At 40.2% G+C, this 16,537-nt stretch overlaps 1 protein-coding gene across 5 annotated transcripts in view; it reads left to right on the forward strand.

Moving 5' to 3' along the window:
* Positions 1-16,537, forward strand: part of Stard9 (StAR related lipid transfer domain containing 9) — a 135,322-nt gene that overhangs the window by 93,130 nt on the left and 25,655 nt on the right. For 4 of the 5 annotated variants that reach the window (XM_046460746.2, XM_046460747.2, XM_058584725.1 and 1 more), the window contains 6 exons: positions 4,370-4,421; positions 4,739-4,876; positions 5,875-5,957; positions 6,095-6,198; positions 13,691-13,881; positions 14,352-14,826. In XM_046460746.2, coding sequence (XP_046316702.1) covers positions 4,370-4,421; positions 4,739-4,876; positions 5,875-5,957; positions 6,095-6,198; positions 13,691-13,881; positions 14,352-14,826 — 1,043 coding nt within the window. The remainder of the gene's footprint in view (positions 1-4,369; positions 4,422-4,738; positions 4,877-5,874; positions 5,958-6,094; positions 6,199-13,690; positions 13,882-14,351; positions 14,827-16,537) is intronic. The other variant, XM_058584724.1, reaches the window with a different exon arrangement.

Below are 16,537 nucleotides of genomic sequence, written 5' to 3' on the forward strand. Positions count from 1 at the left end.
TTTTTGACACCTGGAAGCCAGATCATCATTTCTAAATGAAGTAGTTTTTTTTTTGTTTTGTTTTTTAAATATTTTTTAGTTAAATGAACACAGTACCTTCATGTTATTTATTTATTTTCATGAGGTGCTTAGGAGTGAACTCAGTGCCAGGCAAGCGTACTGCTACTGAGCCACAACCACAACCCCATGAAGTAGCTTTTTTTAAAAAAATTTTTTTGTAATTGTAGATGGACAGCATGCCTTTATTCTATTTGTTTGTTTGTTTGTTTATATGTGGTGGTAAGGACCAAACCTAGTGCCTCATACATGTGCTATGTTACTGAACTATAGCCCCAGGCCATAAATAAAGTAGTTTTTTTAGAGTATATTTATTATTTGTTCTTTTTTAGATATGCATGACAGTAGGGTATATTTTGACATATTTTATATACATGGAATGCAACTCATTATAACTTTGATCCCATTCTTGTGGTTGAACATGATGTAGTCTGGTCATGTAATCATGCACGAACATAGGGAAGTTATATCTATTTCACTCTACTGTCTTTTCTATGCTCATCCTCCTCCCTTCCCTTCATTCCCCTTTGTCTAATTCAATGAACTTCTACTTTCCTATCCTCTCTTTTTATGGATTAGCATCCACATATCAGAGAGAACATTCAGCCTTTGGTTTTTGGAACTGGCTTATTTCAATTAGCGTGCTAGCCTGAGTTCTATCCATTTACCAGCAAATGCCATAATTTCATTCTTCTTATGTCTGAGTAATATTCCATTGTGTATACATACCACATTTTCTTTATCCATTTATCTGTTGAAGGGCACCTAGGTTGGTTCCATAGCTTGGCTATTGATGTGGCTGTATCACTTAGTATGTTGATTTTATCCTTTGGGTATAAGCCGAGGAGTGGGATAACTGGGTCAAATCGTGGTTCCATTTTAAGTTTTCTTTTTTTGGTACCAGGGATTGAACTCAGTGGCACTCAACTATTGAGCCACATCCCCAGTCCTATATTGTATTTTATTAGGGACAGGGTCTTTTAGAGTTGCTTAGCACCTTGCCATTGCTGAGGCTGCCTTTAAACTCACGATCTTCCTGCCTCCGTCTCCTGAGCCCTATTCCAAGTTTTCTAAGGAATCTCACTGCTTTACAGAGTGGTTGTACCAATTTGCAGTCCCACCAGCAATGTATGAGTGAACCTTTTTCCCCACATCCTCACTAACACTTATTGCTGTCTGTATTCTTGATAACTGCCATTCTGACTGGATTGAGATGAAATCTTAGTTTCAATTTGCATTTCTCTCATTGCTAGAGATGCTGAACATTTTTTCATATATTTGTTGACCATTCATATTTCTTCTTCTGTAAAGTGTCTGTTCAGTTCCTTTTCCCATTTATTGATTGGGTTATTTTTTTTTTGGTGGCAAGTTTTTTGAGTTCTTTATATATCCTGGAGATTAAAATGAAGTAGTTTTAAGAGTTAATGACCCAGGCTGGGATTATAGCTCAGTAGTAGAGCACTTGTCTAGCCTGTGTGAAGCACTGGGTTCATTCTTAGCACCACATTAAAAAAATAAATAAATAAAATAAAGGTATTGTGTCAAAAAACACATTGCATCATTTAAAAAAAAAAGTTACTGACCCATGGTAGATAGAGCCTTATGCTGTGTCCTTGCAAATATGTCCTTCTGTTGGAGGACGGTTCATATGGGTAGAAGAACACATTTCACCAGTCACCCTCCCTGTGCTCACTGAAAAATCCATTTTCTATTCTGTTTATCCCCAGGTGACATTTAAAAAGAACAAAGAGTTTATGGGGATATGTAATGCTTCTGTTATCCTAGGAGAAATTAGGCTTCTGCTGCTTTAGTGCATATGAAAGCTCATCTGTGTTCTTAGGATAAGCCCCTAGGGAAGTTAGCAGAGGCTGTGTGTCTACAAGGTAAAGTAGCTTTTTTTCTGGCATACTGAGCATAAATTGTTTCAGTGAAATGCCTCAGGCAGAAGTGGCTGTCTCCTTTTATCTTAACAATAAATCTAAATACCAAAAGGGCATAAATCCATTTATTAGTCCTGAACTATCATAGGAGATGTGGGGAAGAGATCAGATCCATTAAACTGGTCACTGAGTAGAACTGATCTGATGTATTGATTGGATATGGAGTATGCAGATGAAGTTAGATGTTAAGTAGGAAAGCTTAGGGTAGCATCAGAAGGTGAAGGGCCATGTCTGCTAATTGAATTTCCTGGAGATGAGTGATTATCAGATTGCTGATTTTTTATTTGGCATCTAGTGAGGGTTTTGCTCCCATGGTGCATTGGACCTATATGATGATATTTTAGATTGGTTCTAAATCTTGGCACTTCTGCATTTTATGTACCCATTTTTTTCATTTTCATTTTCTTTTTTTTTTTTTTTTTTAATTTATTTAGATCCTGATTTAGGTAATGATTTAATTGTAATGGACCAAGATTGTCTGTTAGTTTGTTGTTATTGTTGTTTTATGGTATTGGGGATGGATCCCAGGGCCTTGTGCATGATAGGCAAGTACAGTACTCCACCACTAAGCCACACCCCAACCCCTTTTTAGAATTAAAAAAAAAATAACTTTTTTAAATTTTTAAATATTTTTAAAATATTTTGTAGATGAATACAGTATCTTTATTTTATTTATCTGGTTATTAGATTGAACCTAGTGTCCCACATGTGCTAGGAAATTGCTCTACCACTGAGCCACAACCCCAGACCCTTAAAATTTTTATTTTTGAGATAGGGTCTTGCTAAATTGTGAGGCTGGCCTTTAACTGTGATCCTCATGCCTTAGCCTTCCAAACAGCTGGTTATAGGTGTGACACTGTGCCCAGCAAAATTCTCTGTATTTTTATTTGCTTTGCTAACTTAGTTACAGATCTGGAACTAGTTCCTGGTGATGCCCTGAAATCCCTTTTTCCCTTGGGTCACCTTGAAAAGTTCCTTTGGATAGAGATGGGGCTTAAGAAAGGATGGGTAGAGCATAGGTGACTGATACTTTGTACTCGCTGTTTTGCTGCCAATGTTCCCTGCATAAAGAGGCTGAAGGAGCAGCAAACAGGTCCTTGTTATCTAAGATGCAAAATCTTTTTTCGGTAGTTTCTTCCCTGCAGGAGAGTGCCCTTGCATTCAATTTCCAGTACCACAAACAAAATTTAAAAAGTAAATAAATAAGATAGTTTGTGAGGACTGTCATCTATTGACTCATTGGATCCTCAGTTGCTGAGCAGGAAAAGGCTGGTTTCTGGCTGTGTGTATGCAGGGAGGAGAGGCAGAGGTACCTCCAAAATTCTTTACCTCCAAAAATTCTTTCTTCTCACAAGTTATTTTGGGGGAGCTCCCTTTCTTGCTGCTGACAGTGAAGCCTTCTAGATAACTCTAGTCTCTATGAAAACATGTTACTGAGAAGGTGGTATGTGAGTCCAAAAAAGCAAGGGTATAGGATCAAGGAAGATCTAAATTCTAGTCATAGCTCTCCTACTGAATATGTGGGTTTCTTGGGCAATTTATGAGTTTCAGATTTCTCCTCTATAAGGAGACAATAGTACCTGTTTTAGGTTGTTAAAGAATGAAATAAGATGATGTCTATAAAGCACTCAGCATAATACCTGGAATGTTGGGAATGGTTATTCAGTAAATGATAAAGATGCATCTAAAATTTAGTATCTTTGTTGCCGTTGCCGCCTGCTCCAGATAGAGCTCTGTGGTTGTAAGCAGATTTGACATACTCCAAGGGCTAGAAGGTTGTCTTGTCTTCTATTAACCCATGATTTGTTTATACTAACTCCAATTTCCCTCTACTCTTTTATATTCTCTTTCAGTTCTTTTTGATTCTAGAGGTGCTTTTTTCCTATTTGTGCTTTATCCTTCTTAGAATCTGGTGTCTGTTAAACTTCATCTGTGGACCACGAAGGTAATAATTCTATGTTTCCATAAATCTTCATTAAAAGCTTGTCTCTTTAAGATTTACTGATCAAACTTGGACCACACTAATCTTAGCCCTTTTTTGGGGAAAGCTATACTTTATGCCTACTTCCTCTGACTAGAGAATATCTGGCCAGTACTGGCTATTCCTTAGCTTCAACTTATAGGACATAAAGAAGTTTGCCAACTTTGCAAATAGCTAGAACTGTGTTGTCTACCACCCTCACCACCTTCTTTTGGGCTTTCTGGGCTGCAGTGTGAGGTAGGCAGAGAGTCAGAACCACCTACACCAAAGTTGAGAAGTGGTACAGAAAAAATTGGAATGTGAAGACAGTGATAATACTCAAGAATGGACTCTCCTTTAAGGCTAAGCATCACTTTTTGTTTTATTAAAATAGTTTTCTTTGCCCCCACAGGAGGGGATAACAAAAATTGGAAGGATTGACTCGGACCAAGAACAGGACATTGGTAAGTAACATCACACAGGGGCCTGACACTTGTGGCAGTTATTTGTGCCTAAAATATTTCTTCAGAGGAATATGATGATGTTTTTAAAGGAACAGAATCGTTGAAGTATTAAGGATCTGCTTCTCTGTTACTACACTTTTAAAGATCTACACAGTGGTAGGATTTTAGATCTGGTGGTTTGAGGTGGTAGCTCTTCCTTTCTTTTTATGATATGAAATCTTATGGATGTTGGATTCAGATCCCATAATAAGACTGGAGGAGGTATTTCCCTGGATTGTCCCCCACCCACCCAAGTGACCCCCCCAACCCTTCTGTAGTCCTTCAGGGTCCGTTGATTGAGAGAGACCACTGCACAATCACCAACACCTGTGGGGTAGTCATTCTCCGGCCTGCTCAGGGGGCATGCTGCACAGTCAATGGCCGTGAGGTCACTGCCTCCTGCCGTCTGACCCAAGGTAGGACTGTCTACAGCCCTGTTTATTCCAGGATGAAGGATGGAGCAACCCCAATCTCTTAAGGGCCCAGAGAGTTCAGTGATGCAGGCTTTAAAGATGAATCACCTACCTTCTGCACCCAAAGACCTGAAGATTTCCTAACATGATTCTCTTCAATCTAGGACCTGAGAGTGAAGAATGACTCTCTGAAATTTTTGCCTGTGTTTGTTAGCTCTGTGTCCTTAGGAAAGTCTCTGAACCTCCATTTCCTCATCTATAAAATGGAGATAACAATAGGATTCCAAAGATTGAAGAAACCCTATACTTGTAAGGTTCTTTTTTTTTTTTTTAATTGTAGATGGACACAATACCTTTATTTTATTTATTTATTTTTATGTGGCGCTAAAGATTGAATCCACTGCCTCACATGTGCCAGGCAAGTGCTCTACCACTGAGCCACAAACCCAGCCCCACCTTGTAAGGTTCTTAACAGAGTAGTTGGCACTTAGTAAAGAGTGCCATTGTCATTATTACTGTTTTTATTATTGTCACTAGTATTATTAATCTATCCAAGTTTTTTTGTATTTTAAAACTGAATTTTAGTTTCTGCTTCTTCAGTGAAGCTATTTTTGACTACTCCACCTGGAACTCCTCTTGCTTTCTGTTAGAGGACAATAGCTCCTCCTGTTTATTAATTCAATACCTATGTTGTGAGGTATATAATTAATACATATCAACTCAGCTAAAGCATCAACTTGTTGAGGGCATTATTTTATCTCACAAAAGAGTATCCTGTCCAATTTATATACTTAAATGTGCTCTGATGAAATTCTCATTTGTCTGGGGCTAGGGCAGGGGCTCAATGGTGGAGTACTCTCCTGGCACATGCGAGGCCCTGGGTTCAATCCTCAGCACCACATTAAAAAAATGAATAAATAAAATAAAGGTATTGTGTCAACTACAACTGAAAAATATTTTTAAAAAGGAAAGAAAGAAATTTTCATTTGTCTGCACTGCAGGAGCTCTTATAACACTGGGGAAAGCACAAAAGTTTCAATTCTACCACCCAGCAGAGGCTGCTATCCTGCGGCAGCAAAGGCAGGTCAGTATGGCTGTGAATTCCAGGTTGCTTCTGGTTTTTCTGTTTCTTCTTTTTAAGGGAGAAGCTTGAATTTTGTCCTATTCTGTTGGGCTGAGGAGGAGGATGGTAGACTCACTGTGCCTTTTATCTTGTTCTAGGTTGGAAAGACTTTTGGTGGTAGTGGCTCTTTGGAATGGCTGGACTTGGACGGGGATGTCACTGCCTCCCGGCTGAGTCTCTACCCTTTACTTTGGAAGGAAAGGTGAGAAACAGCTACTTGTGCTGATGTAGAACCTCCTATGTTTGCTTCTTGGTCTACTACAACACAGAGCAGGGCAGTAAATGGTGTAGCAGCCCAGGTCTAAGTGAGGCCTGCTCCAAATCAATCTGGGCAAGTGATCCTATGATGCTGAATGAGCCTCTGAGTTTGTATTTGACAGAAAAGTGGCCTTGGCCTTCATTTATTTCCTGTTTGGTATTTCACCTTTCTTCATTACTGAAAGATGTATATCATTTGATGTTCCAATGGCCACTTTCCCATCAACAAGATTTAATTGTGAAGTTTTTGCAGACATCTTGGATACTGCTTCTGAATTTACCTCCTTTTTTCTGAATTTACCCTTTAAATTCTGGCCTGTGTGTGAGCTCATTGTGTATGTCAGTTAGCCTCTAGAACTTATGACTTACCCTGAGTTTTTAAAGGTAGTATGTGACTGACAATCCTTTTTTTTCTCTCATAACCAAAATTCCAAAAGTATGCATAAGAGGTGCAGGAACTACAGGAATAATATGAAAGTATTTGGGGGCTCTAATCCACTTCACCTGCATTTTAACTGCAAAGACTTGAGTCAGAGTTTTGTATGTGATTGATAGCAAGCAACTACTTTTCTACTTCATAGTCACAGTTCATCCATTTCTACATAGAATCCCCTTCCCGGGTCTAAATACCTGATGGGTTTAGTACTGGTAATTCTTCTGTTCCTATAAGCCCAAGTGACTTCTGCCTTTGGAATTTCCTATAGAAAATATTAGCAGGTGATTCAGTGCCTATGAAATCACTGGTGTCAGGAAGGAAACTACTAAGCACCTTGAGCTCAGGGTTCTTGGCAGGTTCTGATGGCTCTTGGTCCCTTCAGAGGGATCCAGCTGCTCTTTCCTCAGGCCAGCAACATTTGATGGCAGAGGAACACAGTTTTTGGGTCCAAAGTTGGTAGTGAGAGATGATGGATTGAGAAACAGTGGAAACAGGAGCAATAGGCAAGTCCTCATAGGAGGGCTGCTTGGGATTGAAGGATGTTCTGACAAAGGTTTAAGGGAGGATGATCGCAGAGTTGAGTAACTGAGGGCTTTGTAGGGTAAATGGTTGGGAGAGATGGCACAGGGTGAAGAGTACCAAGGCCAAGGGGAACTCAGGACTGAGGACAGAGCTCTTATTTTGTCAGCGTGGTGCCTCTTCTTTGTAGTGAAATATCAAAAGGAGACCTTGTTTTAGGTAAGGCTTTGACTGGGAAGATGCATTAAAGATTGGGTTTTCCCAGAGTTCAGAGGTGAACAGAGAGCAATACTGAAACTTAAAAGGCTGTGGATGTGGAAGAGATACATTGGAGTTCACATCCTAGCCCTACCTCGTAAAAGCTGTATGACCTTAGGCAGTTCACTGAACCCCAGAGTCCATTTCCTCATCTCCGAAGTAAGGATATTGCCATCCCTTTCCCAGGAATCCTTGTGAAGGATTGAAGGAGCGAGTATGTGCGCGTGGTACTGACAGCCATAGCCCCAATTGCTAGGAGGGTCTGGGGACAGGCTTCCCAGGAAGGCTGCCTTACTTTCTCTTTCTTGTCCTCCCATCTCAGCCAGATGACTTATCCAGCCCAGAGTACCCAGTGGTCTCCTGCCTCTTCTATGGCTTTCCAGTCCACACACACTGACATGACCTTTCAGTAACACCAAGAATGTCCCTTTTGAATTTCGCCTTCATGTATATGGAGAAGAAAGGAAGTATAGTGTAGTAGAGAAGGGAGAATGGGAGCATGAATTGTAGGAAGGAATGGGGACTGAAATAAAATTCCTTGCATGTATGATTTTGTCAAAATGAACCCAAATACTATGTGTAATGCTTTAATTTTTAAAACGTCGCTTTCGTTTAGAGGACAGAGGAGGATTTCAGAATCAAGACTTTTCCCACCTACTTACCTTCACCATTCAACATCAGCTGTAGGAACTGGTAGGCTAGGCTGGTCCTGCCCAGCTTCTGAAGCCAGCATCTGTGTGCCATCCCTGGGCAGGTAGTGTGGTGTGGTGCTCAAGTGTGATTGACAAAGGGTCTAGGGAGAGAAACCTATAAGAGCAGAGAAAAATGCACATTGTCAGCTGGACTCCCAGTCTGGATTTGTGGCTCTGTCTCCATGAGAGTCTCTCTTGCCTTGGATGGGCATGGCTCCAAAGCCTCCCCTTATCCTAGGCTTGCTTGCTCTCATTTATCTATCTGGATGAGCATTTGTGGGAGCTGGAGCAGACTACAGAGCCAGAAAAAATTGGCCAGTCTGCCCTTCTTTTCTCCTTCACATCCATGATCTGGACCAGAGAGGAATTTGTCCTTGAAAATTGTTGCCTATTGTCTTGGCATTTTCCCATTTGGAATTTTGAGGACCCAATCTTAAATGTTGTCATTGCTGTTGCTGCTATTGTTGCCTTAGTAAGTAGACACTACCACATTCTGCTGCAGAAACTGCCAGACCCTTCTGCAGCTGGGGAGGGCTGTCAGAGCAGAAAACAGAGGGTACAGTGAAGTTCTGGCAAGCAGGTGGCCAGTTAGTAGCTTAGGGGATGCTAGAGCCACTGAATATGAAGGGAAGTCATCTGATAGGGACAGAGGTTCTTTGCCTGGTGGGTAATGAAGAGTTACCCTTGGTGATGTACCTATATACATTAACACAAGACTGATATTTTTGTTTTCAGTTGCTTTCTGGGAACTTGACTGATGTGCTTAGTGGAGGAGCTCTTCTGGCTAATCCTGTGTGTGGTATCTTGGGTAAATGCACTATGTCTATGGTGATCATCCCAGTTCCCCTCTGCAGGTCCTATTGCTACTATGAAGAAAGCTGTTGTAGCTGCTACTTTCATATAGGAAGAACAAGGAAGCTCTCTTTTAGGAAGAATCAGATTGTAACTCTGAGGGTTGGGGAGACAGACAGAGAAGGAAACTGAGTAACATCAAGGAATTCAGAATACGGATCCCCTCTCTGCTCTTGCATCTGGTAATCTGTGTGGGTATTATGGTTGGGATGACCCATGCTTATAATTCAGCCATTTCTATGATTAGAAAATAATAATAATACAGGCATGATACATGTAAATTCATGTATAAAATGTTTTACATTAACTGTTTCTTTTATTTGGCATTAGCTGCTTTTCAGTTCGGGTTGCTATCCCTATCCTTCTACTTCACATGTGATAAAGGATACCTTTCCTCTTTGTATATGTTCTACTGTGTATATTTGGCTTTTTGCCCACAGCAATTAGCACTGAATTGCTTCACAGCCTCTTTTCCAGGAAAGAGATCATAGTTTCCAGTTTCTCTTCCCCTGATCTATTTATTCTACTTTACATCCTTCACTGATCTCTTAAGATTACATTACAAAAATCTTAATTTCTAGCTGGCACACACCTGAACTCCCAGTGACTTTGGAGGCTGAGGCAGGAAGATTATGAGTTCAAAGCCAGCCTCAGCAGATAAGCAAGGCACTTAGCAACTCAGCAAGATCCTGTCTCTAAATAAAATACAAAAAAGGGATGCGGATGTGGCCCAGTGGTTAATTGCCCCTGGGTTCAATCTCCAGCAAAAAAAAAAAAATCTTAATTTCTTCTAAGTCAGGAATGGTGAAATTTTTTTCCATAAAGAGCTTTGTGGACCATGTGGCCTCTGCTCAACTTTGCCAGTGTGACAAGAAAGCAGCCTAGCTTGAACAATGCAAACACAAATGGGCATGGCTATATTCAAGTAAAATTTTATTTACAAAAAACAGACTAGAAACCAAATAGGACTTACAGACTATAGTTTGTGGACCTCTGTTTTAATACTATCTGTGACTTCATTCTGTTACATAATGTGGTATGTTAGCTTTGTGTTACTGAATCAAAATACCTGAAGACAATCAACTTTATAAAGGAAAGATTGGGCTATGTTTGGCATACACCTGTAATTCCAGTGACTCCAGAGGCTAAGGCTAAAGGATACCAAGTTCAAGACCAGCCTCAGCAACTTAGTTAGGTGATAAGCAACTTAACAAGACCCTACTTCAAAATAAAAAGAACTGAGGAATGTAGCTCAGTGGTAAAGTGCCCCTTGGTTCAATCCCCAGTATCAATAACAACAACAAAAAATGATTTGTTTGGGTAATAGTTTTAGAAGTTTCAGTCCATGGTTGGTCCTGTTGCTTTTAGACTTGTGGCAGCATAGTATAACATGGTAGGATCATGTGATGGAAGAAGCCTTTATGTCATAGTGGCCAAAAAGCAAAGAGAGAGAGAAGCCAGAGTCCTAATATCACCCTTCAAGAGCATGCCTCCAATGATCTAACTTTCTTGCAGTTGGCCCCACCTCTTGAAGGTTCTACTACCTCCCAATGGTACGATGGGTTGTAGACCAAGCTTTCAATAGGGGACCTTTGCAGGGACATTCAAGATCCAAACTATAGCAAAAAGGATGAATCCCTTAGAATATCATGCTCATACTACTTGACACCTGGTTCCAGTATCAAACCAATAAATAAGCTTCTCCAAACCTTTGACAGGACAACTTGGGAGTATAGTGAGGGCTGAGAACTGAGTAAAGGAGACCTAATTCTTGCTTTTTGTTAGCTTCTGGAAGAATCTGACTCTTCCTAACAACTCCCTTGCTATCCCCATCCTGGAGCACCCATGCACTTGGCTTCTTTATTTTTATTTATTTATTTCTTAGTTAATTAGTTAGTTGACTGAGATAGGAGTCTTGCTGTGTTGCTGAGGCTGGTCTTGAACTCCTAATTTAAAGTGAGCCTTCTGCTCAGTCTCCTGAGTAGCTGGAACTCTAGGCACCCACCAGTGCTTCCAGCTTCATGCGCTTGGCTCCTGTAGAATCCTGAATGAGGTGGAGATACCCTCAGAAAGCATTTGAAGTCCTCATATAAAAGAAGAACATGCATGACCCAGGCAAAGGTAGCAGTACTTGGAAGCCGTCTGCTTTCAGAGAAATTTTATTTTGTTTTAAACTTTATTTACTTATTTTTTATGTGGTGCTAAGGATTGAACTCTGTGCCTCACATGTGCTAGGCAAGTGCCCTACCACTGAGCCACAACTCCAGCCCAGAAATTTTATTTTTTAAAAAAATTTGTTCTTTTTAGTTATACACGACAGTAGAATGTAGTTATATACATTATACATACATGGAGAATAACTTCCCATTCTTGTGGTTGTACATGATGTGGAGTTACATTAGTCATTTATTCATATATGAACATAGTAAAGTTATGTCCAATTCATTCTACTGTGTTCCCTATTCTCTCCCACCCTCTCCCTTCCCTTCATTCCCTTTGTCTAATACAGTGAACTTCTATTCTTTCTCACCTCCCTTTTCTGTGTGTTAGCATCCACATATCAGAGAAACCATTTAGCCTTTGGTTTTTGGGGTTTGGCTCATTTCACTTAGCATGATTGTTTCCAGTTCTATCCGCTTACCAGCAAATGCCATAGTTTTATTCTTTATGGCTAAGTGATATTCCGTTGTATAGGACTGGGGTTGTAGGTCAGTGGTAGAGCACTTGTTTTGCACATGTGAGGCCCTGGGTTTGATCCTCAGTACCATATAAAAATAAATAAATAAAATAAAGGTTTTGTGTCTATCTACAAATAAAAAGTATTTTTAAAAGAATCCATTTGTGTGTGTGCACATGTGTGTGTGCATGCGTGTGTGTGTGCGTGTATATGTGTGTGTGTGTGTGTGTGTGTGTGTATATATATATATATATATATATCACATTTTCTTTATCCATTCATCTGTTGAAGGGCACCTAGATTGGTTCTATATTTTAGCTATTGTGAATTGAGCTGCTATAAACATTGATGTGATATAAATTTGTATATAGCTATTTTTCTCTTAATATGGTTGTTTACAATTTGTATTAGTTATAATTTATGATTATGTAACTGAATATATATGAAAATGTATGATCAGGGATTTAGTTGCCATTATATTATATTCATATGTATAGAATGTATATAAACACATAGGAATATATATGTAAAAATATATATGGATATTCAAACTAAAATAAATAAATAAAAATAAGATGAAAAAATTTCCTTATCCAATAAAACTTTGATGGATAGGAAAAAAAAAACATTGGGGATATGGCTGCATCACTGTATATGCTGATTTTAAGTTTTTTGTGTATATGCTGAGGTGTGGGATAGCTGGGTCAAATGGTGGTTCTATGCCAAGTTTTCTGAGGAATCTCTGCATTGCTTTCCAGAGTGCTTGTATCAATTTGCAGTCTCACCAGCAATGTATGAGTGTACGGTTTCTCCCACATCCTTGCCAACATTTATTGTTACTTGTATTCTTCATATTTGCCATTTGACTGGAGTGAGGTGAAATCTCAGTGTAGTTTCAATTTGCATTTCTCTCATTGCTGGTGATGTTGAACATTTTTTCATATATTTGTTGACCATTTATATTTCTTCTTCTATGAAGTGTCTGTTCAGTTTCTTTGCCCATTATTGATTAGGTTATTATTTTGTGTGTGTGTGTGTGTGTGAAGTTTTTTCAATTGTTTATATATCCTGGATAATAATGCTCTATTTGAGGTGCAGATGGCAAAGATTTTTTTCCCATTCTCTAGTTCTCTCAGAGTGATCATGCAGGAACCTGGGGCAGAATAAAGCATGACTCTAATAAAATATTCTTTGAAAATTGTTTATTATGGTAAATTTTAACACAAAGTATCCACTCATGGCTAATCTTATTTTATTAATATCCACACTCACTTTCCCTCACTTGGAGCTAAACAAATCTATAACATGTTTCACCAGTAAATACGTTAGTATGTACCATACTGAGAGGTATGGTACAGTCTAAAATTCACACCCTATTTTAGGGTTTCTTTACTAAGAACTTCCCTTACTGGAGACCAGCTGTCCTCTGGGTCTCCTGTCACACCCAGAGATATAGCTGCCTATAAATTATCTCATGTCTGCATCAGTGGCTACTTATTACCAGATCACAGTGGGGTTCTGTTTCCAGGTGTGGAAGTATAGTAGTAATCCCTGGATATTCCCTCCTAGTGTATCTGGAGCTTCTGCAGTACTCAGAGTTTCACAGGGATTTTAAGCAGACACCTTTTTATTTTTTGCTTTTCTTTTTTTCTTTTTCTTTCTTTCTTTTTTTTTTTTTAGGACAGAGCTTCTCCATATAGCTAGAATTTTTTTGTCTTAAAAAAAAATCTGTTTACTTTCCTTAGGATTTCCTTAACCAAAATGAATATGTTTCTGTTAAACCCACAACTCTAAGAATATGCTAGTCTAATGACTGTTCTTCCTCCTGCACTGTGACATCATGAGCTGCCTGTGACACCATGCCTGTTTGTCCCAAGCCACCAGAAGTCTAAAGCCCTCTCTACCCTGTTGAATTCAGAGGCTCTCTCAGAGCGACTTAGACTGCCACCATTTTATCCTGAGCTTGTTTTGTTTGGGTAACCCGAACCCCTTTTTTTCACAGGAGAGTACTGGAAGAGCAGTATGATGAGGATCACCAGCCACTGAGGGATGGAGAGAGATCCCACAGAGCCCAGATTCAGCAACAGCAGTGCTGTGTGGAGGCTTTGAGGCAACGAATCCTAGCAGGACAGATTTCAGCTGAAAGGGAACTGGCATTCAACCAGGCTTACATCAGCCAGGAAACTAAAGACAGTAAGTACCCACCATTTCAGGTTTCTGCCTTACCTAGTTCTTCCATTGTTATGTTTCCATAGCTCTTTGCAGTCTCTGTTTTCTTGGTGATTTGATGGACTCTTTGGTATTAGGTATTTTCTCCCTGCTTTGAGAGACTAGAGGCTCTTCCATGGGGGCTGAAAACAAGAAGGAAGCTAACTTCTTTATGGTTCCTCAGAATGACAGGCCTCCTACTCATTCTTTTTTATTGACACACTTGTCCAAACTTTTCTGCCTGCCCTAATGTGTGCCCACTACTGTACTGAGGCCTAGGGGTCTTTGTTTCCCTCCCCTGTGGTAAGGAGGCTCTGTAGCCCTTGCTCTGCCACATAACTCTAGCCAGAACTTTTACTCTACACAGGTCCAATCTGGTTGGATATGTCTGAGCCCAGGCAGCCATAGGCAGGGAGCGATGCGCTGACTTTCTTTCTGCTGTTTTTGGTTCCCAGACCAGCAGTGGCTGCTCAGAGAAGAATCCTGGCTGTACAGCTTACAGGAACAGCAGCAACAAGAAGACTGTGGCACAGGGAAAGCACTTGAGGCCTCTTTGGCACCTAATGCTTGGCTTCAGACACATCCTGATACTCCACCATCACCCCTGGTCCCAAAACAGAAGAGACTGGTGCAGCTGCAGCTCCTGCGGAGACACGCTCTTCGGGCAGCAGAAGGGAACATCTGGCGTAAAAAGGTCTTATTCCAGCTAGACAGAATCATCAGGAAGCAGAGGCTGCTGGAGTCCCAGAAGAGACTGGAGCAGCTCAGGGCATTGTGCTGGTTCCAGGATGACAGCAGACACAAGTCCCCATGCTTGGCCCCCAACTCTAATGCCACTGTCCCAGGGCCTCAACATAGAAGCAAATGGACAAGTTGCAGTTCTTTGAGCCTCCAAAGGCTCTACAGCCAGCACTTGCCCCACCTGCACAGGTACAAGCCAATGGTTGTCATCTGGAAGCCCTTAGCTAGGCAGTGTTCTTTATTTCCCCAGTGCCTCAGTTTCCTCAGTCATTAAATGGAAAAAAAATCTGTTTATTCCTCTCTTCCTCATCACTTTTTCCTCTTCTGGCTTCTCTTCTTTCTCTGTATCTTTTGAGAGTCAAGCTTCTACCTACTCTTTCCCTCTCAGAGTACCATTATTTACTACTGTTATCTTCTGAGTAAGGAGATATTACTCATTTTTCATCTGCTCTTCAGACCCTGACTATCCATGCATACTTCTTGTATGTCCTTCTACCACCTCAGTCTCATCCTGCCTCAGACCAGACTTCTTTATTTCTCTCCCTTACCCCCTTGACCTGTCACATCAAGAGAGCTCCCTAAGTCAGACAGTGGCACATGCCTGAAATTTCAGCTACTCAGGAGACTAAGGCAACTTAGCATTACTCTGTCTCTAAATAAAGTAAAAGACTAGGGATGTAGTTCAATGGTAGCACACCTCTAGGTTCAATCCCCATTATGTCAAACAAAACAAAACAAAAAAACTACCACCATACACATGAGGGAGCTTCCTGACTCCCTCTCCTACCTGGTGAGCTCTTTCTGACTCAGAGGTTCTTTTTTAAAATATTTTTTTAGTTGTCAGTTGACCTTTATTTTATTTATATGTGATGCTGAGAATTGAATCTAGTGCCTCACACATGCTAGGCAAGTACTCTACCACTGAGCTACAACCCTAACTTCAGCACCTCATGGATTCTTTTTTTTTTTTGGGGGGGGGGCGTACCGGGGATTGAATTCAGGGGCATTCGACCACTGAGCCACATACCCAACCCTATTTTGTATTTTATTTATAGACACTGTCTCACCGAGTTAACACTCACTTAGCACCTTGCTTTTGCTGAGACTGGCTTTGAACTCACAATCCTCCTGCTCAGCCTCCTGAGCCTCTGGGATTACGTGTGCCACTGCACCTGGCTCCCTCATAGGTTCTTTTTTTTTTTTAAGTTGTTGATGGATCTTTTAATTAATCAATTAATTAATTTATATGTGGTGCTGAGAATCAAGTCCTTTCGAACCCATGCTAGGCAAGTGCTCTACCACTGAGCCACAAACCCAGCCCCCGCTCATGGGTTCTTACTGGGATCTTCCTTGTTTATCTTCTCCTTCACTACCTATAATGCCATAAAGGGGAAGGATGAATTATCTCTCAGACTCCTCTAAGCAGGGCCTGTATCTTATTCCTCTTTATATCCTCAAGGTCTAGCACAGGACCTTGCCCATAGGAGGCTCACAATTAATGTCTGTTGTATTAACTCACTTCTCTGATTCTCAGAGTAAGAAGTAGACTTTTTTCTCTCAACTTTTCACCATTGAAAATTTTCACACATATATATAAGTTGAGAAAATAGTTTGTATATTACTCACATCCAGCAGTTATCAAGATTCCTCACAGTTGATTTATCTCCCCACATTCCTGATTTTTGAAGTATTCAAAAGCAACTCTTAGACATTATGTCACTTCAACACTACATCCTTTAGTATACACTTCTAAAATAATGGAGTATTCTTATAACCACACTGTCATTATCACACCTACCAAAATTAAGATTACCTGATAAAATCTTTAACCTAGGCCACATTTAAATTTCTCAAGTTGCCTCAAAAATATCTATTTATACTTGTTTTTTCAAATCAAGAT

The sequence above is a fragment of the Marmota monax genome, unplaced genomic scaffold (genome assembly GCF_021218885.2).
Source record: "Marmota monax isolate L192 unplaced genomic scaffold, Marmota_monax_Labrador192_F-V1.1 WCK01_AAM20220418_F8-fsc00001, whole genome shotgun sequence".
Lineage (NCBI taxonomy): Eukaryota > Metazoa > Chordata > Mammalia > Rodentia > Sciuridae > Marmota > Marmota monax.